At 39.4% G+C, this 24,539-nt stretch overlaps 1 protein-coding gene across 1 annotated transcript in view; it reads right to left on the bottom strand.

The window, feature by feature from the left end:
- GFM1 (G elongation factor mitochondrial 1) overlaps positions 1-24,539 on the bottom strand; it is a 52,856-nt gene extending 28,317 nt beyond the window's left edge. Inside the window, exons 1-9 of the mRNA XM_040247666.1 lie at positions 24,338-24,539; positions 21,978-22,130; positions 20,373-20,505; positions 19,721-19,925; positions 17,456-17,572; positions 14,409-14,559; positions 3,958-4,112; positions 3,317-3,401; positions 590-727 (exon numbers count right to left, since the gene is read on the bottom strand). Coding sequence (XP_040103600.1) covers positions 590-727; positions 3,317-3,401; positions 3,958-4,112; positions 14,409-14,559; positions 17,456-17,572; positions 19,721-19,925; positions 20,373-20,505; positions 21,978-22,130; positions 24,338-24,427 — 1,227 coding nt within the window. The 5' untranslated portion in view covers positions 24,428-24,539. The remainder of the gene's footprint in view (positions 1-589; positions 728-3,316; positions 3,402-3,957; positions 4,113-14,408; positions 14,560-17,455; positions 17,573-19,720; positions 19,926-20,372; positions 20,506-21,977; positions 22,131-24,337) is intronic.

Genomic DNA, 24,539 nt, shown 5'->3' with positions numbered 1-24,539 from the left:
TCAGAGGTTTTAAATCTTTAAATGAACTCTAGCACCAATAAAGCCCTTCTAGGGGGTTGATTCTATTTCCATATTTCAGGAAATAAATCCACTGAGCAATATGGGAAGTTAATATAAATTTATTATTCTCATTTACTTTTGAGAACCACAGTTCCACTGAACTAAAAACCTATTATACTCTTTCCAAGGTTAGCTCTTGAGGAAAGTGCTGTCCCTTCTCCCTAACCCTGGCCACTGAGGCAAGACAGCTAACTCACAAATGGTGGTATAAAATGTGTTCTTGCTGCTAAGTTGCTTCAGTCGTGTCCGACTCTGTGCAGCCCCATAGTCGGCAGCCCACCAGGCTCTGCCGTCCCTGGGGTTCTCCAGGCAAGAGCACTGGAATGGGTTGCCATTTAATATGTGCTAATTTAGCCTACACCAAAGTGCTACATGAGAAATGTAGCCCACCTAACTAAAAAGGAAGAAGCTAGGGAAACACATTCAACTAGAGGTGATTTTCTTGTGGAGCTCAGGATACCAAAAAAGCAAACCTATTTCAACTGCATGAGAGAAATTTCTGCTTGTACAACGAAGCGTGGGTACTTGCCTCCATCATGTCGGCATGCATGCGGACCAGTCGCTGCACACGCACTTTCTTTCTCGTCCTTGTATTATAGATGTTATCACCTTTCTTCAACTCTCCTTGATAATTGCGAACATAAGTTAACTGGCCAAATCGACCCGCCTGGAAGTCAAGATTAGGTAAGGACAGAAAGAGTAAAAAAGAAACATAGGAATCAAAAATAAGAGGAAAATTTCATAATCACCTTCAAATACTTGCTCTCAGTTTTAATAGTACAACTTACATATATATGTTTCAGCTTATTGTCATAAACTACTTTGATGCTAGTTTTGAATAAAGTTAAATGGTTCTTGTTCTTTCTGATATCAAAATCCAAGACACTACTTTTGTTTCCTCTGAAAAAAGTTATTAGAAAAAGTTTTAAAATTATATAACAAGGCAGTTATTTCATAAGTTCAGTTTAATACAGTAAGATATAAAAATGAGGTAAAATTATATTAGACAACAAAAATATCATTAGAAATGAAAGACTATGCATGTTAGAAAAACTGATAATCACCTGGAAAGCTATACAAATATGAATTCTGTAAAGTAACTGAATATAAAATGAATAATCAGGATCATTTCCTCCTGAATATTAACACTCAATGTTAGGTAAATATTTAAAAGTTGCCAGTTCTTCCCATATTAATATTTAGATTTAACACAATAGCAATAAAATTCCAAAGAGGACTTTAAAATATATTATTAGTGATTTTTAATATTTAGAAGAAAAGCTAAAAACAGAAAATAACTCTGATATAAGAACATGTTAAATACTTCAAAATATTAAAATTAATAGCTCTTATAGAATAAATATCTAAAATGTTTAATTCATTAGTCAAAAGATAAAAAAGGAGGCATGACAATCAATGAAAAAATTTGACACTGTTCAAAAACTGCTAACTGTACAAATGTTCTTCTATTTGGAGACAGAGGAAATACACTTAGATCCTAATACCGCATTCAGCAAAACAAAATCCAATAGGATTAACAATGAAAAAAACAAAAAAACCCACAAGAAAGCAGAAGAGACAAAAGTAAGTATTTATAGAATATAATCGAAGAGGAAGATTGAGAAAATGCCAAAAGACAAAAATTGATGTATTTGACTATGTAAATTTTAAACTAATTGGTTTTTTAAAATTTTATTAGAGAAAGATTCATACAAGTAAGTAAAACACTTTGACTCTAATTTTTAAAAGCGAAAGACAAAAAAACAAAGAGGGAATTACAAAAGAAGACATAGAATTGGATAATGATTATATGGAAAAATGTTTTCTATTATTAAGAATTAAGGCAAGATATGGGGAAAGAGATTGGGGGGAGGGATGGTTAAGGAAATGGACATATACACACTGCTACATTTAAAATGGATAACCAATAAAGACCTACTGTTTAGCACAGGGAACTCTGCTCTATGTTATGTGGCAGCCTGGATAGGAGGGGAGTTTGGGGAAGAATGGAAACATGAATATGTACGGCTGAGTCTCTTCCCTGTTCATCTGAAACTAAAAATATGAAAGCAATTTGGCAATATATACCATTAAACATTTAAAATATTTTGTATCTTTTACTCAAGAAACACATTTCTGGGTATCCTAAGAAAAATATTCCTAGGACTTCCCTGGTGGCACAGCAGATGGGAATTGGCCTGCCAATGCAGGGGACATGGGTTTCATCCCCAGTCCAGGAAGATTCCACACGCCGTGGAGCAACTAAGCCCATGTGCTGCAACCACTGACGGTGTGCCTAGAGCCCGTGCTCTGCAGCAAGAGAAGCCACTGCAATGAGAAGCCCAAGCACTGCAAAAGAGAGTAGCCCCTGCTCACCCTAACTAGAGAAAGCTCGCACACAGCCCACAAAGACCCAGCGCAGCCAAAAATGACTAATAAACACTGTCATTGCAATGTTCTTTCTACTTTTTAACTTAAAATTACTTTCTCTGGATTTAGAATAAAAATCATACTGTGACAATTTAAAAATAAAAACTAGGAAAAAGCACACCCCCAGTATAATTCCATCCCAGAAATAACCACCCTTGAACACTTTCGACTTATCTACCTTTTTCCTCCTTAAAATATTATACACAGAAGCAACACCACAACAAAAAGCACACCCAGTCCCCAAATCTTGGTTCCTAATACCATTCACAATTAAAAGGAACCAGGACTCTTAGACAAACAGCTGATTCTTGGGCTGGGGCAGGGAATATACAACATAAGCCTGGAAGGTAAGGAAGTGCTCAAAGAAGCAAAATACTGGGGAATGTCTAAGGGACACAAAAGCCACCTGAAAGAGCACCAACAACGAAAACTGCTCAGTCTGGCAGTAAAATAAATTACACAGTACTAGATTTTAACTCAAAGTATGAAACAAATATACATAAGTCCAGACTGATAAAAACAAATGACTGAATAAATAAATATGGGGGAGAAAGGACAACTCTCCCTTTCAGAAGAATCCCACGTAACTCACAGAGACACTGTCCCCTCATGGAGGAAGAAAGTAATTCCCCACCCCTTAAGTGTGGGCTGTGCATAGAAACCTTCTTCTAGAGTCAGTATGAACAGGATAGGGGACAAAGTAACTTCACAGTGGATAAATCTGTAACTAAATCTTTCCTAAGAGTCACTTTGTAATAGGAATAAAAGCCTAAAAGAAAAGAAAAGTTCTATATACATCAGTTAAATACATTAGAAAGCAACTTACCTCCAGTTTAAAAGCCAGGCCAACAAATGGATGGGAACTGTCTCTTTTGGGGTTCATTAAGATTTTGGTTTTCTCTTGGGAGTCACTTAAAATAAAAGACATATACATTTGTGAGATGCAACATTTGATATTTCTTTTATATCAACTTGTTTAATCAGAATATTACCTGAAAAAAAGCACACTTGCACTGAACATTTCTGAGCTTATTCTTAAGTGAAATTTCACTGAATGGGATCAACAAGAATAACTTCTGGCCAGTAATGCACTGTGACAGGACCAGAGTAGAATAACAAACACAAAATGAGTCTCAGAAAAAAATAAAGCTTAAAAATTTTTCATTTCTTAAATAACATTAAAAAAAAAATTGGTTCCAAATGAGAAAATTTTCTAATGATGTAAACCTTGATAATGAAACAAACCATATTCTAACTTACAAATAGAATATGATATGAGAAGGTATAATAAATATTTTTCTTTATGCCAAAATTGTTACCCAAACAAAAATAAAGATTGGTTTTTATAAATTATTGGGAAAAACCCACAAATGCAACGTAATTTCAAAAACCATTCTTAAATTCCTTTCCAGTGCACAGATGTTAAATTCTCTGTGCATAGACTAAAAATCAATTTCCAAGACTTACTCCTGATTGAGAATAGCATAATTCTGGACTTCAGATGGATTCGGGAGATATTCTAAAACAGCATCTAAAAGAGGCTGAACTCCTTTGTTTTTCAAGGCACTTCCCAAAAAGACAGGAGTAAATGACCTGTTTAGAGTAGCTCTTCGAATGGCAAGCTACAAAAGAAAAAAAAAAAAAAGATTAGTTCATCTGAAAGTTACATCTTGTGTTTCAGATCAATTACAAAGCCACAAAGGAATGAAATAAATTGATACTCTTTGGAGTCCTGGCTTTAGTGGAGACTGGAATGGGGTTCTCTACAACTTAAGGTCAAAATATGCCCCACCCCAAAATAGAAAGAAAAAGGCTATTTAACTTTCAATATTGTAACTGCTTTCAACCCTTAGAATGTCACTAACTTTCAATTTGGAGAAAAAACTAAACAGGACAGTTTAAAAGGTATGTTAAAAATTGTGTAAAATAGAGGAAAAAGCAATATATATGCAAATAAAACAAAACAAAAATCTATGGAAAGAAACACCAGAAACTATTAACTGGCAACCTGGTTTAGGAATGGGGCCCAGAGTGGCTTAGACAGAAAAGAATCTGCCTGTAATGCGGGAGACCTGGGTTTGATCCCTGGGTTGGGAAGATTCCCTGGAGGAGGGCATGGCAATCCACTCCGGTATTCTTGCCTGGAGAATCCCCATGGACAGAGGAGCCTGACAGGGTCCATGGGGTCATAAAGAGTTGGACACGACTGCGCAGCTAAGCACAGCACAGAGCGCCGGGCAGATGAGAGCCAGGTAAGAGACTTCTTACTGTGTACCTTTATATAGTTTTTAAATGTTTAAACCATATGAAAGTATCATCTATTAAAAAAACAACCTATTTGTATTCTTTTTTTAAAGGATTAAACATATGGGAAGCCAAACCAGTGCAAGTTGCTCATAAATTAAGGGTGCTGATAGTAACAGGCTGTAAATAATGACCTCCTGGTCCTGTACCAACCTTTCGTGCAAGCACCATCCACGCGCCCCAGCCTTGCTCCTCAGGGGCTACTGGCTACAGGCCTCAGAGGCGGCAGCAGAGCTTTAGCTCTGGCGGCTGGAAAAGGCCAACAGCAGTCTGTGCTGTGGCCACAACCCACCACAGTTGTTGGTGCAGCAGAAATATGGAGCAGCATAGTTATTTCTCAGTCCTCAGGAAAAATAGAAACCTAGATATTCCACAAAGCTAAAAGCAACACATTTATAACCACAATTTCTAAAGATCACAATGAAAACTAGGATAACAACTGAGCACAATAAAAGGAGTATAAAAAGCAGAAAATAAGCATGTTAAGAAAGCAATTACTATTTGAAACTCTCTTAAAAAAATGCTTTTTCTAGGAACCAGAAATGGCTTGGTCACTAACCACTGAGGCTACCTTAGGCCACAAAGTCACATTTTTGACTTTCCAACCCTCTCTTATATGCAAAAGTAGGAACGAATGAATCTTACACCTTCTTTACTTCCACTGAACAGAGAAACACGAGTGTGGTTGATAAATAGAAAAAAGGAGAAATTAAAGCTAAACCTATACCAGCCTAACGAAAGCTATGTTCTTACCCCAAATTTCTCTTATTTTTGTGAGAATCACTTCACACTTGAAAACTGTTGCCTTCCCACTGTCCCTAATATATCCAATGACAATACAGAAACTAAAGTACACTGCACCCTGGAAGAAAGCAGGAAACACAGCAGGACTGAAAGCGCTCTTGCTGAAAGCCCCCTGCAAGGCTGTCCTGGCTGGCTTCTGGGAATCTGGGTATCAGGGGATTCCCAGCATTCCAGAGCTGGTAAGACTGGTTCACTTGCCTATACTGTGGCAAAAACAATGGGATGTGTACTAAATACCTGCTTTCCTTCTGGAAGTCAGGAAATTGGTATGTGCTAGGCAGGGTGTGTCTATGTGAGTGTGTGTGTCGCTCAGTCATACCTGACTCTGTGACCCCATGGATCATAGCTGGCCAGGCTCCTCTGTCCATGGAATTCTCCAGACAAAAGTACTGGAGTGGGTAGCCATTCCCTTCTCCAGGGGGATCTTCCCAACCCAGGGATTGATCCTACCTCTCTCCTGCATTGCAGTTTAATTCTTTACCATCTAACCTACCAGGGAAGCCTTATGTGACCAGCCTCCAGTGAAACCTTAGGCACTGAGTCTCTAATGACCTTCTCCAGTAGACATTTCACAGGTGCAGTCACAACTTGCTGCTCGAGGACACAGGCATGCACGGCAAGACTCCACCCGAGAGAGCGCCTGGAAGCTCACACCTGGTTTCTTCTGGACGTTGCCTCACACGCCTTTCCCCTTTGCTGACTCTGCTTTGTACTCTTTCACTGTAATGCACCTGAGCCATGAGTGTGACTACGTGCCGAGTCCTGACTCCCAGTGAATCACAGAATCTGGAGTGGTCTTGGGGACTCCTGACACATTCTTTTTAATAGATCAAGACCTCTCTTTGGCGGTTCTTAGGATACACTGCTTGACTTTATTTAGGCCCATACCTACACTTTCCTATACAGAGTTCTTTAGTCATTAGAGAGCTGAGGTGATAAGGCCTTTGTGAATGGTACAGAACTCAAGCTGAGATATGTTAGTAAGCATCTCAGCCTCAATAGGGTTCTTTCCTTGTGCACCTGATCTATAAACTCTCTGAGTGCACTGTATTACATACAGTGTTTATTCATCTTATCTCTGCTAAGTGCATGAAGTGGTTTGGCAAAATAAATGTCAGAATTTTTTTTATTATGATAACATAAGCATCACAAAATTGACTATTTTAACCATTAAGTGTACAGTTCAGTAGCATTAAGTACATTCACATTGCTGTCACCACTATCTGTCTCCAAAACTTTTCATCACCCCAAACTGAAACTCTGGATTCACTAAACTTCCCATTCTCCTCTCCCCCAGCCCCTAGTAACCACTGTCCTACTAGGAACTTGACTCTTCTGGCTATTCCACAGAAGTGTAATCATACAATAGTTGTCCTTTTATGTTTGGCTTATTCCACTTAACATGATATCTTTAAGAGTCACCCATATTGTAGCATGTATTAGAATCTGGTTCCTCTTTAAAGCTGAATAATACCCCACTGTATGAACACGCCAATATTATTTGTCCTTCATTCACTGATTGGCACTGAGTTGTTCCAACTCTGAGCTACTGTGAATCATGCTGCTGTCAACACTGGTGTGCAAATATCTGATCCCTGCTTTCAATTCTCTTGTGTATACAGAAATGGAATTGCTGGACCGTATGGTAGTTCTTGGATATGAATCTGAGCAAACTCTGGGAGACAGTGGAGGACACAGGAGCCTGGCGTGCTGCAGTCCATGGGATTGCAAAGAATCGGACACAACTTAGCAACTGAATGAAACAACATGGTAGTTCTGGCTTTAATTTTTTTTTTGAGAAATCGCCATACTGTTTTCCACAGAAGAGGCATCATTTTACATTCCCATCAGCAATGGACAAGGATTTCAATTTCTCTAAATCCTCACCAACACTTGTTACTTTGCTTTTTAAGTAACAGTCATCCTAATGAATAAAGTGGTATCTCACTGTGGTTTTGATTTTCTTCCCCAATGACTAGTGATGTTGAGCATCTTATCATGTGCTTATTGAGTCATTTGTTCTCTTTTAAGGAGAACTATTTAAAAACTGAATACCAGTCTTAGGCAGGTGATTTTCTCTTCATTTTAAAGAGCTGAACAATCAAGTAAAGAAATCTATATGGCCTTCCAAACAGTCAACAGTGTACATTTCTAGTTTATCTTCTCTCTTTTTTATAAGCACATGTCCAAGAGGTTGGCTGTTTAGCTATCCCCTTCATGGCTCACTACCTTCGTGGCGAAGGGGCTTGTACAACTCAGTGAAGCTATGAGCCATGCTGTGCAGGGCCACCCAAGATGGACGGGTCATAGAAGAGAGTTCTGACAAAATGTGACCCATTGGAGGAGGGAATGGCAAGTTCAGTTCAGTTCAGCCGCTCAGTCGTGTCCGACTCTGCAACCCCATGAATTGCAGCACGCCAGGCCTCCCTATCCATCACCATCTCCCAGAGTTCACTCGGACTCACATCCATCGAGTCCGTGATGCCATCCAGCCATCTCGTCCTTGGTCGTCCCCTTCTCCTCCTGCCCCCAGTCCCTCCCAGCATCAGAGTCTTTTCCAATGAGTCAACTCTTCGCATGAGGTGCCCAAAGTACTGGAGCTTCAGCTTTGGCATCATTCCTTCCAAAGAAATCCCAGGGTTGATCTCCTTCAGAATGGACTGGTTGGATCTCCTTGCAGTCCAGGGGACTCTCAAGAGTCTTCTCCAACGCCACAGTTCTTACTTCTATCACCAGTCACATCCACAACTGGGTATAGTTTTTGCTTTGGCTCCATCCCTTCATTCTTTCTGGAGCTATTTCTCCACTGATCTCCAGTAGCATATTGGGCACCTAATGACCTGGGGAGTTCCTCTTTTGGTATCCTATCATTTTGGGAATGGCAAACCACCCCAGTACACTTGCCGTGAGAATCTCATGAACTGTATAAAAGGCCAAAAGGATATGACACTGAAGATGAGTACCCCAGGTCTGAAGGTGTCCAAGATACTACTGGGGAAGAGTGGAGGAGAATTACCAATAGCCTCAGAATGAATGAAGCGGCTGAGCCAAAGCAAAAATGACACTCAGTTGTGGATGTCTCTGGTGGTGAAAGTAAAATCCCATGCTGCAAAGAATAGTATTGCATAGGAATGTGGAATGTCAGGTCCATGAATCAAGGAAAACTGGGCATGGTCAAACAGAAGATGGTAAGAATAAACATTGACATCTTAGGAATCAGTGAACTAAAATGGACAGGAATGGGCGAATTTAATTCAGATGACCATATACCACATTAACAAATTGAAAAATAAAAGCCATATGAGTATCTTAATAGATGCAGAGAAAGCCTTTGACAAAATTCAACATCCATTTATGATAAAAACTCTCCAGAAAGCAGGAATAGAAGGAACATACCTCAACATAATAAAAGCTATATATGACAAACCCACAGCAAACATTATCCTCAATGGTGAAAAATTGAAAGCATTTCCCCTACAGTCAGGAACAAGACAAGGGTGCCCACTTTCACCACTACTATTCAACATAGTTTTGAAAGTTTTGGCCACAGCAATCAGAGCAGAAAAAGAAATAAAAGGAATCCAAATTGGAAAAGCAGAAGTAAAACTCTCACTGTTTGCAGATGACATGATCTACATTGAAAACGCTAAAGACTCCACCAGAAAATTACTAGAGCTAATCAATGAATATAGTAAAGTTGCAGGATATAAAATCAACACTCAGAAATCCCTTGCATCCCTATACAACACTAATAATGAGAAAATAGAAAGAGAAATTAAGGAAACAATTCCATTCACCATTGCAATGAAAAGAATAAAATATTTAGGAATATATCTACCTAAAGAAACTAAAGACCTATATATAGAAAGCTATAAAACACTGGTGAAAGAAATCAGAGGACAATAATAGATGGAGAAATATACCGTGTTCATGGATCAGAAGAATCAATATAGTGAAAATGAGTATACTATCCAAAGCAATCTATAGAATCAGTGCAATCCCTATCAAGCTACCAACGGTATTTTTCACAGAGCTAGAACAAATAATTTCACAATTTGTATGGAAATACAAAAAACCTCAAATAGCCAAAGCAATCTTGAGAAAGAAGAATGGAACTGGAGGAATCAACCTGCCTGACTTCAGGCTCTACTACAAAGCCACAGTCATCAAGACAGTGTGGTGCTGGCACAAAGACAGAAATATAGATCAATGGAACAAAATAGAAAGCCCAGAGATAAATTCATGCACCTATGGACACCTTATCTTTGACAAAGGAGGCAAGAATGTACAATGGAGAAAAGACAATCTCTTTAACAAGTAGTGCTGGGAAAACTGGTCAACCACTTGTAAAAGAATGAAACTAGGACACTTTCTATCACCATACACAAAAATAAAATAAAAATGGATTAAAGATCTAAATGTAAGACCAGAAACTATAAAACTCCTAGAGAAGAACATAGGCAAAATACTCTCTGACATAAATCACAGCAGGATCTTCTATGACCCACTTCCCAGAATATTGGAAATATAAGCAAAAATAAACAAATGGGACCTAATTAAACTTAAAAGCTTTTACACAACAAAGGAAACTATAAGTAAGGTGAAAAGACAGCCTTCAGAATGGGAGAAAATAATAGCAAATGAAGCAACTGACAAAGAATTAAGCTAAAAAATATACAAGCAACTCCTGCAGCTCAATTCCAGAAAAATAAATGACCCAATCAAAAAAATGGGCCAAAGAACTAGACAGACATTTCTCCAAAGAAGACATATAGATGGCTAACAAACACATGAAAAGATGCTCAACATCACTCATTATCAGAGAAATGCAAATCAAAACCACAATGAGGTACCATTTCAGACCAGTCAGAATGGCTGTGATCCAAAAGTCTACAAGCAATAAATGCTGGAGAGGGTGTGGAGAAAAGGGAACCCTCTTACACTGTTGGTGGGAATGCAAACTAGTACAGCCACTATGGAGAACAGTGTGGAGATTCCTCAAAAAACTGGAAATAGAACTGCCTTATGACCCATGAATCCTACTGCTGGGCATACACACCAAGGAAACCAGAATTGAAAGAGACACGTGTAACCCAATGTTCATCGCAGCACTGTTTATAATAGCCAGGACATGGAAGCAACCTAGATGTCCATCAGCAGACAAACGGATAAGAAAGCTGTGGTACATATACACAATGGAGTATTACTCAGCCATTAAAAAGAATACATTTGAATCAGTTCTAATGAGGTGGATGCAACTGGAGCCTATTATACAGAGTGAAGTAAGCCAGAAAGAAAAACACCAATACAGTACACGAACACATACATATGGAATTTACAAAGATGGTAACGATAACCCTGTATCTGAGACAGCAAAAGAGACACAGATGTATAGAACAGTCTTTTGGACTCTGTAGGAGAGGGTGAGGGTGGGATGATTTAGGAGAATGGCATTGAAACATGTATAATATCATATGTGAAATGAATCGCCAGTCCAGGTTCGATGCATGATACAGGATGCTCGGGGCTGGTGCACTGGGATGACCCAGAGGGATGGTATGGGGAGGGAGGTGGGAGGGGGGTTTAGGATGGGGAACACGTGTGCACCCATGGCAGATTCATGTTGATGCATGGCAAATCCAATACAACATTGTAAAGTAATTAGCCTCCAATTAAAATAAATAAATTTATATTAAAAAAAATTCAGATGACCATTATATCTACTACTGTGGGCAAGAATCCCATAGAAGAGGAGTAGTCTTCATAATCAACAAAAGAGTAGAAATACAGTACTTGGCTACAGCCCCAAAGAAGACAGAACGATCTCAATTCGTTTCCAAGGCAAGCCGTTCAACATCAGAGTAATCCAAGTCTACGCCCCTACTACCAATGCAGAAGAAGCTGAAGCTGATCAATTCTACAAAGACCTAGAAGACCTTCTAGAACTAACACCTAAAAGAGATGTTCTATTCACCATCAGGGATTGGAATGCAAAAGCAGGAAGTCAAAATATACCTGGAGTAGCAGGCAAGTTTGGCCTTGGAGAACAAAATGAAGCAGGGCAAAGGTTAACAGAATTCTGCCAAGAGAATGCACTAGTCATAGCAAATACCCTTTTTCAACAACACAAGAGATGACTTTACACATGAACATCACCAAATTAGTCAATACTGAAATCAAACTGATTATATTCTTTATAACTGAAGATGGAGACGCTGTATACAGTCAGCAAAAACAAGATGTGGAGCTAATTGTGGCTCAGATCATCAGTGTCTCATAGCAAAATTCAGGCGTAAACTAAAGAAAACCAGGAAAAACAATAGGCCAGCCAGGTATGCCTTAAATCAAATGCTGTATGAATTCGCAGTAGAGGTAACAAATAGGTTCAAGCAACTAGATCTAATTAACAGTATGCCTAAAGAACTACTGACAGAGGTCCATACTGCACAGGAAGTGGCAAACAAAATCATCCCAAAGGAAAAGAAAAGCAAGAAGGCAAAGCGGTTGTCTGAGGAGGCCTTATATACAGTGGAAGAACAAAGTGAAAAGCGAAAAGCAAGGGAATGAGGGAAAGGTATATCCAATTAAACGCAGAGTTCCAAAAAATAGCTAGAAGAGGCAAAAAGGCCTTCTTCAACGAACCATGCTTAATAATAGAAGAAACAAGTGGGGAAAGGCTAGAGATCTCTTCAGAAAAAGTGGAAACATCAAGGGAGCATTCCGCCCAAAGATGGGCACAATAAAGGATAAAAATGGTAGAGACCTAGTAGATGCTGAAGATCAAGAAGAGATGAAAAGAATACACAGAACTATATAAAGAAAAGATCTTAACGAACCAGATTATTACAATGGTGTGGTTAGTCGCCCAGAACCAGACATTCTGGAGTGCGAAGTCAAGTGGGCCTCAAGAAGCCCTGCTGTTAATAAAGTTAGTGAATGCGATGAAATTCCAGCAGAACTATTCAAATCCCTAAAGGATGACACCATCAAGGTTTTTATGGCAGCAAATCTGGAAGACCCAGTAGTAGCCACAGGACTGGAGAAGGTCAATCCTCATCCCAATTCCCAAGAAGGGTAGTACCAGAGAATGTGCTAACCATCGGACAACTGCACTCGTCTCCCATGCTAGTAAGTCATGCTTAAAATCTTGCAAGCCAGGCTTCAGCATTATGCGAACGAAGAACTTCCTGATGTCCAAGCTGGGTTTAGAAAAGGAAGAGGAACTAGAGATCAAATTGCCAACATTCCCTAGATTATAGAGAAAGCAAGGGAGTTTCAGAAAAACATCTATCTCTGTTTCATTAACTACGTTAAAACCTTTGACTGTGTGGATCATGACAAACTGTGGAAAGCTTTTAAAGAGATGGGAACACCAGATCATTTTATCTGTCTTCTGAGAAACCTGTATGTGGGTCAAGAAGCAACAGTTAGAACCCTGTATGGAACAACTGATTGGTTCAAGATGGAGAAACGAGTACAACAGGGCTGTCACCCTGTTTGTTTAATCAACACATTGAGCATATCATGAGAAATGCTGGGCTGGATGAGTTACAAGCTGGAATCAAGATAGGTGGGAGAAACATCAACAACCTCAAATATGGGGATGATACCACTCCAATGGCAGAAAGCAAAGAAGAACTAAAGAGCCTCTTGATTAGGGTGAAGGAGGAGAATGAAAGAGCTGGCTTAAGACTAAATAAAAAAAAAAAACTAAGATAATGGCATCTGGCCCCATACTGCATGGCAAATAGAAGGGGAAAAGGTGGAAGTAGTGACAGTTTTCCTCTTCTTGGGCTCCAAAATCACTGCACACAGTGACTGCAGCCATGAAATCATAAGACAATTGCTTCTTGGCAGGAAATCGATGACAAACCTAGACAGTGTGTTGAAAGCAGAGACATTACTCTGCCGACAAAGATCCGTATAGTTAAGTCTATGGTCTTCCCAGTGGTTCTGAGAGCTGAATGGTAAAGAACACAGAACACCAAAAAATTGATGCCTTCGAACTGTGGGGCTGGAGAAGACTTGTGAAAGTCCCCTGGACAGCAAGGAGATCACACCAGTCAATGTTAAGGGAGATCAACCCTGAAAATTCACTGGAATGACTGATGCTAAAGCTGAAGCTCCAGTATTTTGGTTACCTGATACAGACAGACAGCTCATTGGAAAAGTCCCTGATGTGGGGAAAGATTGAGGGCAGGAGAAGAGGGTGTCAGAGGATGATGGCTGGATGGCATCAGTGAACATGATGCACTGAACATGAACTTGGGCAAACTCTGGGAGATGGTGAGGGACAGGGAGGCCTGATGTGCTGCAGTCCACAGGGTTGCAAAGAGTCGAACTTCGCAACTTTGCAACATGACTGGGCGACCGAGCAACAGCAATGGAGAACTGTCTATTTAAAAACTGAATACCAGTCTTAGGCAGGTGATCTCTTCATTTTAAAGAGCTGAACAATTAAGTAAAGGAATCTATGGCCTTCCAAATAGTCAACAGCGTACATGTACAGTTTATCTTTTTTTTCTTTTTGATACAGATAGGTTCAAGAGGTTCGCTGTTTAAATATCTTTTTTCTTAGAACAAACTGATTCCTTTCCCATTTTATATAACTTACTACTTCAAAAAAGAGTAATATGCCATGTCACACTTTTTTTGAAGGAACCAATTATGTTAAACAACTTTGCTCGGATTTCATTAATAAAGCCCCTACATAAAAGCATCATGTCCCTTCCCTACAAAAAAAACAAAAACAAAACCCCCCAAAACCCTCTTTTTCTTGTTAATATAAGACATATTTTGAGAGCACCTGCCTTTAAATCTGAGATTGAGGGAGTTTTTTCTTCCAGAAACATCTCTCCAAGTTGCTCATCTGAATTAGCAACACATTCAATCAGCTCCTGCCGGTGGCCTGCTGCTGCCGCCCTGAATTCTGCTGGAATTTCCCCATATCGAACAATCTGACTAAGAGAAGAAATGTTTTATTTTGGTGCTTTAAGAATATTCAATTAAGTTGTAATTAACTTTACTCCAACAAAAATTAATCTGGAAAAAGAATATTCAATTAAACATATAAGTTATCAATGAAAAAGATAAACTAACAGCCAAAATGTTTTTTGAGGTAAGAGCTCTGATATTTTTGCATTAAAATCACAAATAAGAAAAATACGTATCTGTAAAATTCAGATGGAACAGTGGACAAAATACTTTAAAACAGGCAAAGCAAATCGTTCAAGATTGTACTACCAGTAAATATATGAGCCACACACAATTCAAAGCCAAACTGACTCCAAAGCCCATGAGTACAGCTGACCCGTGAACAATACAAGTTTGAACTGTGCAGGTCCACTTATACAAAGATGTTTTTCAATAAATATGCAAAAATATGCGTATTACATTGTGTGCAAGACTTGTATTGAAGTGGACAGGCTATCATTATATAGGAATAAGTGATATTTAATATGAAATTTAAAATGTGTTAGTTTTATTACTGTTTTTTAACTTTGCTTTCACAGAATTACATCCATACAGTACGCCTCTCTCACAGAATTAGAGAAATTGCATACCATCACAGGTAATTTTTTTAAGTCACAATATTTCTAATACTGTATTAGGAATATGATTATAATATCATATGCCATAAACAATTTTATAATGGCTAGGCTACTGCTTTACACCAGTTACACTAGGCTACCATAAAGCAATACATTGCTGCTTATTTCTTATCAATGCATGAACTGTTATACCTGTAAATAAATATGAATTTCTTTTCACGTTATCTTTTCATTTTTGATAGCGTCCAGTCAACAGTAGTTATTAGTAGGTAAGTTTTAGAGGGAGTCAACAGTTATACTTGAACTTTTGACTGGATGAGGGATTGACACCTCTAACCTCCACACTGTTCAAGGGTCAACTGTACTGGAAAATTCTATTAACCAAATTAATCAGAATATCACAGTCTTTGACAAGCAAGATTAGAGACTTGACTATTCTGGGTCATTAATAACAAATTCAATTACACAATTTTTTCTTAATACAGAATACTCCATTTTGTAGTTAAAAAAAAAAGTTTACTAATTATGATAGACTCTCCAAACTTGACCTCTATTCTCCGTTCCTTTAGGGGCCAGATAGCTAAAAGTTACAAATAAATACATGCAACAGAGAAATGGACATACTTGATGTTTACAAACATCAGTCTGAACACTTTAAAAGTATTTCTTTAAAAATGGAATCTAACGTCAAGCAATAACAAGCTTTTCAGAAAAAAAAATTCCTGAAAAAAAAAAAGGGGTGGGGAAGGGAGAAGCAAATTGCAAACAGTCAGAAAATAATTCTTACTATCCTAAAGAATGGCTCTTCACAGCCTTCAGAATCTAATTTCTTCCTTCCTGGCAAGGTCCCTGCTTAAGTCTTTCATTTCGGAAACTTCCTTTCAAAATATACATACCCAGTGGTCTAGGGCCGGGAAAAGGTGCAGGTATATTAAGAAGTTCCACCTGTGGTTCTGATGCACAACAAAGTTTAAAAACCTCTACTTTAGAAGACAGAAATGTGTGCACTGGTAATTCTAGGCAAGCGATGTAATCATTTACTTTAAAATATTTTTTGAGTGCCTATTTTGTACCAGACAGTTCTAGGGCTGGGGACACAGCAGTGAATAAACCTGATAAAAATTCTTGTCCCTTACATTCTAAGGAGTGAGAAGTAAACTTGGTTGTCATTACTTAGTTGTGGAACAAAAAGTGAGAGAAACGCCTTGTCCACTGCATAGGCTTGATCTTCTCCTTACGTAAAAGATGGTCAATAAAGATAAACTCTATAGTTATCTGATCACAATGGCTTTCATCCACCTGCCAGACTAGTAATCTTAGTTCCAAAACAGAGGAAGTAAAGTAGAATAAATGTCACTCAGTTGTGTCCGACTCTGCGACCCCATGGACTGTAGGTTCCTCCGTCCATGGGATTTTCCAGGCAAGAACACTGGAGTGGGTTGCCATTTCCTTCTCCAAACAGAGGGACCCCGTTAAAAAGGACCTTTGGAGAAACTGTCAGGCTCCAGAGCGACTCTTCAGAACAAAGGATCACTTACAACTCCCCACACTGTCTATTTAGTGCCACCTGAACTATGGCATTCAGATCTGAAACATCAGCACCACTTGGGAGCATTCCAGAAATGCAAATAGCAGGCCCCCCTCTACAGCTACTGAATTAGAATCCCTGCTAGTGGATCCAGATGTGTGCATTTTTCCAGGTGATTTTTCTGAATGCCACAGTTTGATAAGCACTGGGCTTTGTATGCAAAGGTCTCTCCAAAGTTGGTTGATGGACCAAACACCATGTCAAAAGTTACCAATTTGCTTTTTGTATTGCCCAAACTACATTCTTTTATTTATGTAAAAGAATATGTAACTTCTCTTACACATCAATCTTTTTATCTTTGTAATCCTATGAAGTAGAGAAGTATTTATAATCCCTTCTTTCTTCCCAGCTTTTATAACAATACTCACGACACAGTAGTTGTTCCAACAAAATCTACAGAACGAATGAACAGATCGATGAATAAAAGTAGAAAAAGAGATATTACATCATTAGTTTAAGCTGAAGGCCTTTCACCATACCACGTATATCATAATGTGATATACGTATATCATCCAAAGAGTAACATACTCCCCCTTGGAATGAACGATAAGCAAAATGGGAAGTGACTAGAATTAAATGCATTAAAAGAAAATCATCTTAGATGACATTTTTTTCAGTCTCCTTTCAAAAAAGTTTATATTTAAAGCACTCATTCATTTCCTTCTCTTTGATACTTTTTTAAAATATAAGATTTGAATAGTATATTTTTAACACTTACCCAAAGTCTCCATCAAAATAGATGGCTCGTTCCTCAATAAGATCTATAATACCTTTAAAATCATTCTCTAAACCAATGGGCAATTGCACAAACGCTGCGTTATGACTTAGTTTAGACCTGAAAAATAAAAACACATGTTTACCCCTTTTTCTCTTCACCAAATTTCTTTGAACTGACAAAACAAATTAAAAAAAGAAATCAATAGCAGATCTTTAGAATTGATTAGCAGGTCAGAGCCAAAGGTACAAAGCAGCTGGGAATAGGTTGACAAATTCATTGTGCTCAGGAAGCACAACCCTATTTAGGCAACAAAAATAACTGTAAGATAAGTGTTTTTCCCATTGGATCCCCAGAATACCCTGAATCAGACACAGAAGGGAGAAGACAGGTCACTGAGTGGTTGGCCAGGAAATTAAAGGATGGTGGGATAATTGTGCCCACATCTCCTTCTTGGATCAGCTAATACAAGTGAAGCCAAGTACAGCTATCTGAAAAAGAAGTTCCTTAGAGGGAAAATCCATACAGTGGTTATTAGACACTCACCATCAGCCTGTGCACCCAATCAGGCACAACCACAGAACGGAAATGACACTCATTGGCAGGAATTCACATTCAAGTAGAAATATGCTGTTTAGTCTGTGACTTTAACCAGATAACTAAGAACTACCAAATATTTGAAGGAAACGAACAGCTTGAAAGAGATGGGAGTTCAAGAAACAGTACTAACTTCCAAGGAAAGAGTTACTAGAGAAAATAAAATGTAAAGATCCAAGAAGTAATCCCCTCCATTAATATGAAACTGAACTACATAATTGCTGGGATTAAAAAGAACAAAAAGCAGGCTAAATAACAGAAGGGAAGCAGATGAATACCAGAGAAGTGAATTGGAAGACTAACCTCAAATATTTTCTCATCACCCAGTGAAAAATGAGAAGGAAACAGAAAGTATGAGAAAGTGTGGCAGAAAAAGTAAGACAGAGAGGCCAGATTCAGAAGCTTCAAAACCTATTTAATGGGAATTATAGGATGAGGTAACAGATAAAGGGGAGTGGAGCAAAGTAGTATTTGACTACCAAAATAGTCAAATAAATGCTGAAAGAGAATCTGCCTGGAATTCAGAAAGAGACTTGGTGGAAAGAGTCCATCTATTGCCAACCACAAGTAAAATATAATTAGAACAAAAAGAGAAAACATTTCATTTTACCAAGAAAGTATTACAAACATCCAATAAAGAAAAGGTGCACTCGCATATTCTCAAACACGGCACCTCCATCAGAGAGCACACAGCAATACCGCCACTTCAAGGCCCCTAACACTGCGCCTCTTGTCACGAGACGCGTTAGTCTCTCCACTGCCACAGACTTGACTGCCTACATCCAAGAGCTCCGGCACAGGAGACTTGAGTAGGAGCTCTATGGCTCCATCTACAGATCTAAAAAAGGTAAGAAGTGAAATCGACTCTTCTCAAAGGCTGTGTGAAATACATCGTACTGTGAAAAATGTAAAATCATGTGAAGACCACTGGGTTATGTCTAGAAAGGAAGGACTGCTGCTATCCTAACAAATACATTAACTGATGAAAACAAGAATATAGCATCGTATTGACAATTTAAGGCGTTAAATTAAAATTTCTCAAATAAAGGTTAAAACTGAAGACAATCCTTTCAGTTCAGTTCAGTCCCTGAGTTGTGTCCGACTCTTTGCGACCCCATGAATCGCAGCACGCCAGGCCTCCCTGTCCATCACCAATTTCTGGAGTTCACTCAGACTCACGTCCATTGAGTCGGTGATGCCATCCAGCCATCTCATCCTCTGTCGTCCCCTTCTCCTCCTGCCCCCAATCCCTCCCAGCATCAGAGTCTTTTCCAATGAGTCAACTCTTCGCATGAGGTGGCCAAAGTACTGGAGTTTCAATCCTTTACGCTTGTCTAAATAAACATGAAGTACTTTTACAATCTGTCCTAGATTATAACTTCTCTAATTATAACACTACAAATTACCAGATGAGTTCTGAATGCTTCAACTTCTCTAAAAATTTAAGTCATATTTCTCCTATTATACAGAGAAAGTAGTTGATAAAATCATATCACAAACTAAACTATGGACCTCAGGGTTCCATTTACTAAGATAAATAATTCACATATGTGAATTTTAAAAAGGAAAAAAATATTAAGAATAAAGCTCAATGACACTGAATTAACTGTGTTTCTAGATGTACGGTCTGTTAGCTAGATCATAACTCCGCTCTGTTCTAAGGTACAGTACCTCATTTGCTGCAGGGCCCTGGCTGGGTTGGAGCCCATGCGGTCCAGTTTGTTAATGAAAGTTAAAAATGGAACATTGTAGCGCTTCATCTGACGGTTGACAGTCATGGTCTGGCACTGCACCCCTCCAACCGCACAGAGAACCAGGACTGCGCCATCCAGCACTCTCAGGGCTCTTTCAACTTCTATTGTGAAGTCCACGTGCCCTGAGCGAGACAGAGAAGTGTGTGAAGGTCTTAAAAAGCAGTCTGAATTTTTACAATGTGCACAGGTAAAAGTCTACCTCTGATCACTATGGAAGTCTTCTAATTAGAATGTGGATTCTTTAAATCACCAATATCATTCACCAACCGTAAGGTCCAGGGGCCTAACAAAATCAAACTTCAAAAAGATACTAGGCCATGGGCACCTCTGGAATCAGCAGCAACATGTAAAAGGTAGGAATCCTCCTAGTCACTATTTATTTGCACTGTTTTTCAAAGAAACCACTTAAGGATGAAGTATTTTAGGTCCCATTCAGATTTCTCTAATACGGAATTCACAGTTACACTTCTGGAGTTTTATTTGATATTAAAAAATGAGCTAGGTCATAGGAGAGGAAAGAAGTGAGTTGCTGCCCAAAAGGCTGCAATAAAACCAAGAACTCAACTCACCAGGAGTATCTATGATGTTGATATTGACATCTTTCCACATGGTATAGGTGGCCGCTGACTGAATAGTGATTCCTCTTTGTCGCTCTATTTCCATGGAATCCATGACGGCACCAACTCCATCTTTGCCTTTCACCTAAACACAAGCAGAGCAATTCAGATTTCTCTGTCCCTGCCTTCCAAGAAGGGAAGACATCTTTACAGAAGGAACCAGAACACAGAGAAAACCTAATTGTCCAACCAAATCTCAGGAAATTTCAATCAAAAACTGATTACAGTATTTGGCCTCTATTAACAGTAACCCTTTTTTTCACTGCTGTTGTCAGCAGCTGCTACCACTGAGCGTCACCTGGTGTTAAAAGCCACCCTTGCTCTTTCTGCCACGTTTCTCCTACCTGCCTTGTGTTAGTCTGTGAGCAGGTGTGCAGGGAACAGGTATTTCCCTTCTATGCTACTCGTGGACTTTGAGGGCTGGGTGAGAAGGATTCAGCTTCTAAAGTCTGTGATTTAACCAGATGGTCTTCATCTGAAGTAACACTTTTAAGTGGAAAGTTGAGTTACTGGATATGTAATGGCTTCAGGAGAGTTCCAAGATTTTCTAAAACAGTTTTTTCCTGGTAAATATAATTTTTAACTAGTAGGCTAATACTATACATCAACATTTTAAACAGTTTCGCCACTTAACATTATAAACATCTCTCCAAAACATTTAAAAGTATGTAAACATATTTATGGCTGCTTAGGGGTATATCGTATTGACTTAACATTCTTTTTTTTAAATTTTTTAATTGGAGGAAAATTGCTCTACAATGTTGCATTGGTTTGTCATAGATCAACGTGACTCGGTCATAACTGTACATATATGTACTCCCTCTTAAGCCTCCCTCCACTTTCTCATCGCACCCCTTTAGGTCACAGATCACCAGGCTGGGATCCCTGTGTTACACAGCAACTTTTCACCAGCTATGTATTTTGCACATGGCAGGGCGTATACATCTATGCTATTTTCTCCATTCATCCCATTCTCTTCTTCCCCAACTGTGTCCACAAATCCATTCTCTACGTCTGCATTTCCATTCCTTCCCTGCAAATAGGTTCGTCAAAACCATTTTTCTAGATTCCATATATATATATGTTAATATACAAGATCTGCTTTTCTCTTTCTGATTTACTTCACTCTATATAACAGACTCCATCTCACTAAAACATTCTTTTTTATTCCTGGTTAATATTCATATGTGTGTGTGTGTATGTCTCTCTCTCTACTCATCCGTTGATGGACAAATCAAGGTTGCTTCCAAGTCCTAGCTGTTGTAAATAGCACTGTGATGAACTCTAGGGTACATGTGTCTTTTTCAATTATGATTTTCTCGGATTGACTTAACATTCTTAAAAAAACAATCTACTCAGGATATTCAGAGTGATGGTTTCTAAAGAAACTCCCTAGAGCAACATTTCAAGCCAACCTGAGCTATCCACTTTGTGATTCTGATTAAATTTCCAGGGTTACCATCTTTGTAATCTTTCAGGATTGTGAAGTTTATTAAATCCTTACAAAACAATCAAACCAAGGTCAAACTAATCTGAAGTCAACCATGAACCCCATACCTCATGCATTTTTGCGATTCTGCCAGTATAGTAAAGCACTCGTTCTGTTAACGTAGTTTTCCCAGAATCAATGTGAGCTGAGATTCCAATATTTCTTATCTTTTCATTAGGAATCACCCCTGATGAACACCATCGGCAGATCTTCCAATTAGCCTGAAAAAATAAGAGCTCAATTCAGTGCATTTTATGAGATAACAGTGGACAATTAGAAAGGGGTGAATGAGAAATCTCAATGAACACAAAACAGCATAGGAGATAGCCTGAAAAGGCAAAACAGTGAATGGCTCAACTGTCAACTCCTATAACCAAGGAAGAGACTGCAAGAGAGAACAGGAAACGCATACTCTTAAAAAAAAAAAAACTCAGAAAAATACATGCAAATTAATAAATATAAATGGATGGATATTTTTACTAAATGGCACAGGTCTGAAAACATACACTGAGGCTGATAAAATCAGAAAGTTCCCAACAGCTGCTTTAATAGGAAATAGTTTTCACTCTAAATTTTACTTTGATTTTCCTGTTCCTTCTTACTGTAGATTCACAACTAGCAAGGATTTTTGAGGATTTTTAAGCTATATGCAGAGGTGCCAATATGTTCAAGGTAGTGTACAAAAGGTTGCCAATTCCTTCTACCCCAAAACAATAACTTTTAAACAACAATGATAACTTTTACTCCAACTTTATTGTACTCCAGCGGTGACAGGGAATTCTGCATTTTATGCAATCAAGACATAATATAAATCTCTCCCTACATGACTATACATCCAAAATGCACTGCAGCCACTTCTAGATAAGGTGAAGTAGAAGATGTAAAATGGAATCTGGGTGATCAGTATTTAGTTGATTAAACTCCTGGGATATCAGCAAGCAAAGCAAAGTTCTGCATGACAGGAAAGGATCAACTCCTACCTAATCCAGGTCAGGAAGCAACGATCAGAACTGGACACGGAACAACAGACTGGTTCCAAATAGGAAAAGGAGTACGTCAAGGCTGTACATTGTCACCCTGCTTATTTAACTTCTATGCAGAGTACATCATGAGAAACGCTGGGCTGGATGAAGCACAAGCTGGAATCAAGATTGCTGGGAGAAATATCAATAACCTCAGATATGCAGATGACACCACCCTTATGGCCGAACGTGAAGAACTAAAGAGCCTCTTGATGAAAGTGAAAGAGGAGAGTGAAAAAGTTGGCTTAACTCAACATTCAGAAAACGAAGATCATGGCATCCGGTCCCATCACTTCATGGGAAATAGATGGGGAACCAGTGGAAACAGCAGCTGACTTTATTTTGGGGGGATCCAAAATCACTGCAGATGGTGACTGCAGCCATGAAATTAAAAGACGCTTGCTCCCTGGAAGGAAAGTTATGACCAATCTAAATAGCATATTCAAAAGCAGACATTACTTTGTCAACGAAAGTTAAGGCTATGGTTTTGCCAGTAGTGACGTATGGATGTGAGATTTGGACTATAAAGAAAGCTGAGTGCCAAAGAATTGATGCTTTTGAACTGTGGTGTTGGAGAAGACTCTTGAGAGTCCCTTGGACTGCAAGGAAATCCAACCAGTCCATCCTTAAGATCAGTCCTGGGTGTTCTTTGGGAGGACTGATACTGAAACAGAAACTCCAATACTTTGGCCACCTCATGCGAAGAGCTGACTCATTGGAAAAGACCCTGATGCTGGGAAAGATTGAGGGCAGGAGAAGGGGATGACAGAGGATGAGATGGTTGGGTGGCATCACCGACTAAATGGACATGGGTTTGGGTAGGCTCTGAGAGTTGGTGATGGACAGGGAGGCCTGGCGTGCCGCTGTTCATGGGGTCGTGAAGAGTCGGATACGACTGAGCGACTAAATTGAACTGAATGCTAGTCCACTCTGAGACCTCTCCCCGCGACCAGCAAAAGGCAGACAGAACAAAAGAAAGGTACTGGGAAGGTAAGGCTACAAATCAAATAACCCAGGTCAACTAAAAGAGATAGCACTCAGCCCAACGACACGCTGTACTGAAAAGAGCACTGGATAATGAGCCAGAAGCCCTGGGTTCGAGCCCTGAACACACTAATTTTTCAGTTGTCTTGATCTTCACTCCAGTTACCTCTTTTCTTTAAGGTATACCAAAAATACAAAGCTTAACGGGAGGCCGCCCAACCTCCCAGGGCACAGAGACGCTGCTCATTAATAACCAGCAGCTATGCAGATACCCAGGGGGCTTTTCACACTGAGGTCCATTCGGAGTTGTCAGTAAGGAGATGCCAGGGAGGGAGGGCTGTCGCTTCCCCCCTGGTCCCGGACGCACTGCAAGGTCCCGGGGACAGACCGTAGTGCGGTCTCGCCCAGCCGGACTCCACTACCTGCTTCCCCTGCCAGCTCAGGACTGCGGGGACCCGCGGGAGCGGCCCGCGGCCCACAGCCGCGGCGGCGGCAGCTCCCAGCAACCTCATGGCGAAGTCAGCACAGGAGAGAAGGTCCCTCGACTCCGGCTCTGTCCAGCAACCAGCACTACTACTAGAAGCGGTCAAAGTCACGCCGGCAATCAGTGCCGAGGAGCACTTC

This window comes from Oryx dammah, unplaced genomic scaffold (assembly GCF_014754425.2).
Source record: "Oryx dammah isolate SB20612 unplaced genomic scaffold, SCBI_Odam_1.1 HiC_scaffold_2, whole genome shotgun sequence".
Lineage (NCBI taxonomy): Eukaryota > Metazoa > Chordata > Mammalia > Artiodactyla > Bovidae > Oryx > Oryx dammah.
The sequence above is the reverse complement of the archived record's forward strand: the minus strand, read 5'-3'. Positions and strand labels throughout refer to the sequence as shown.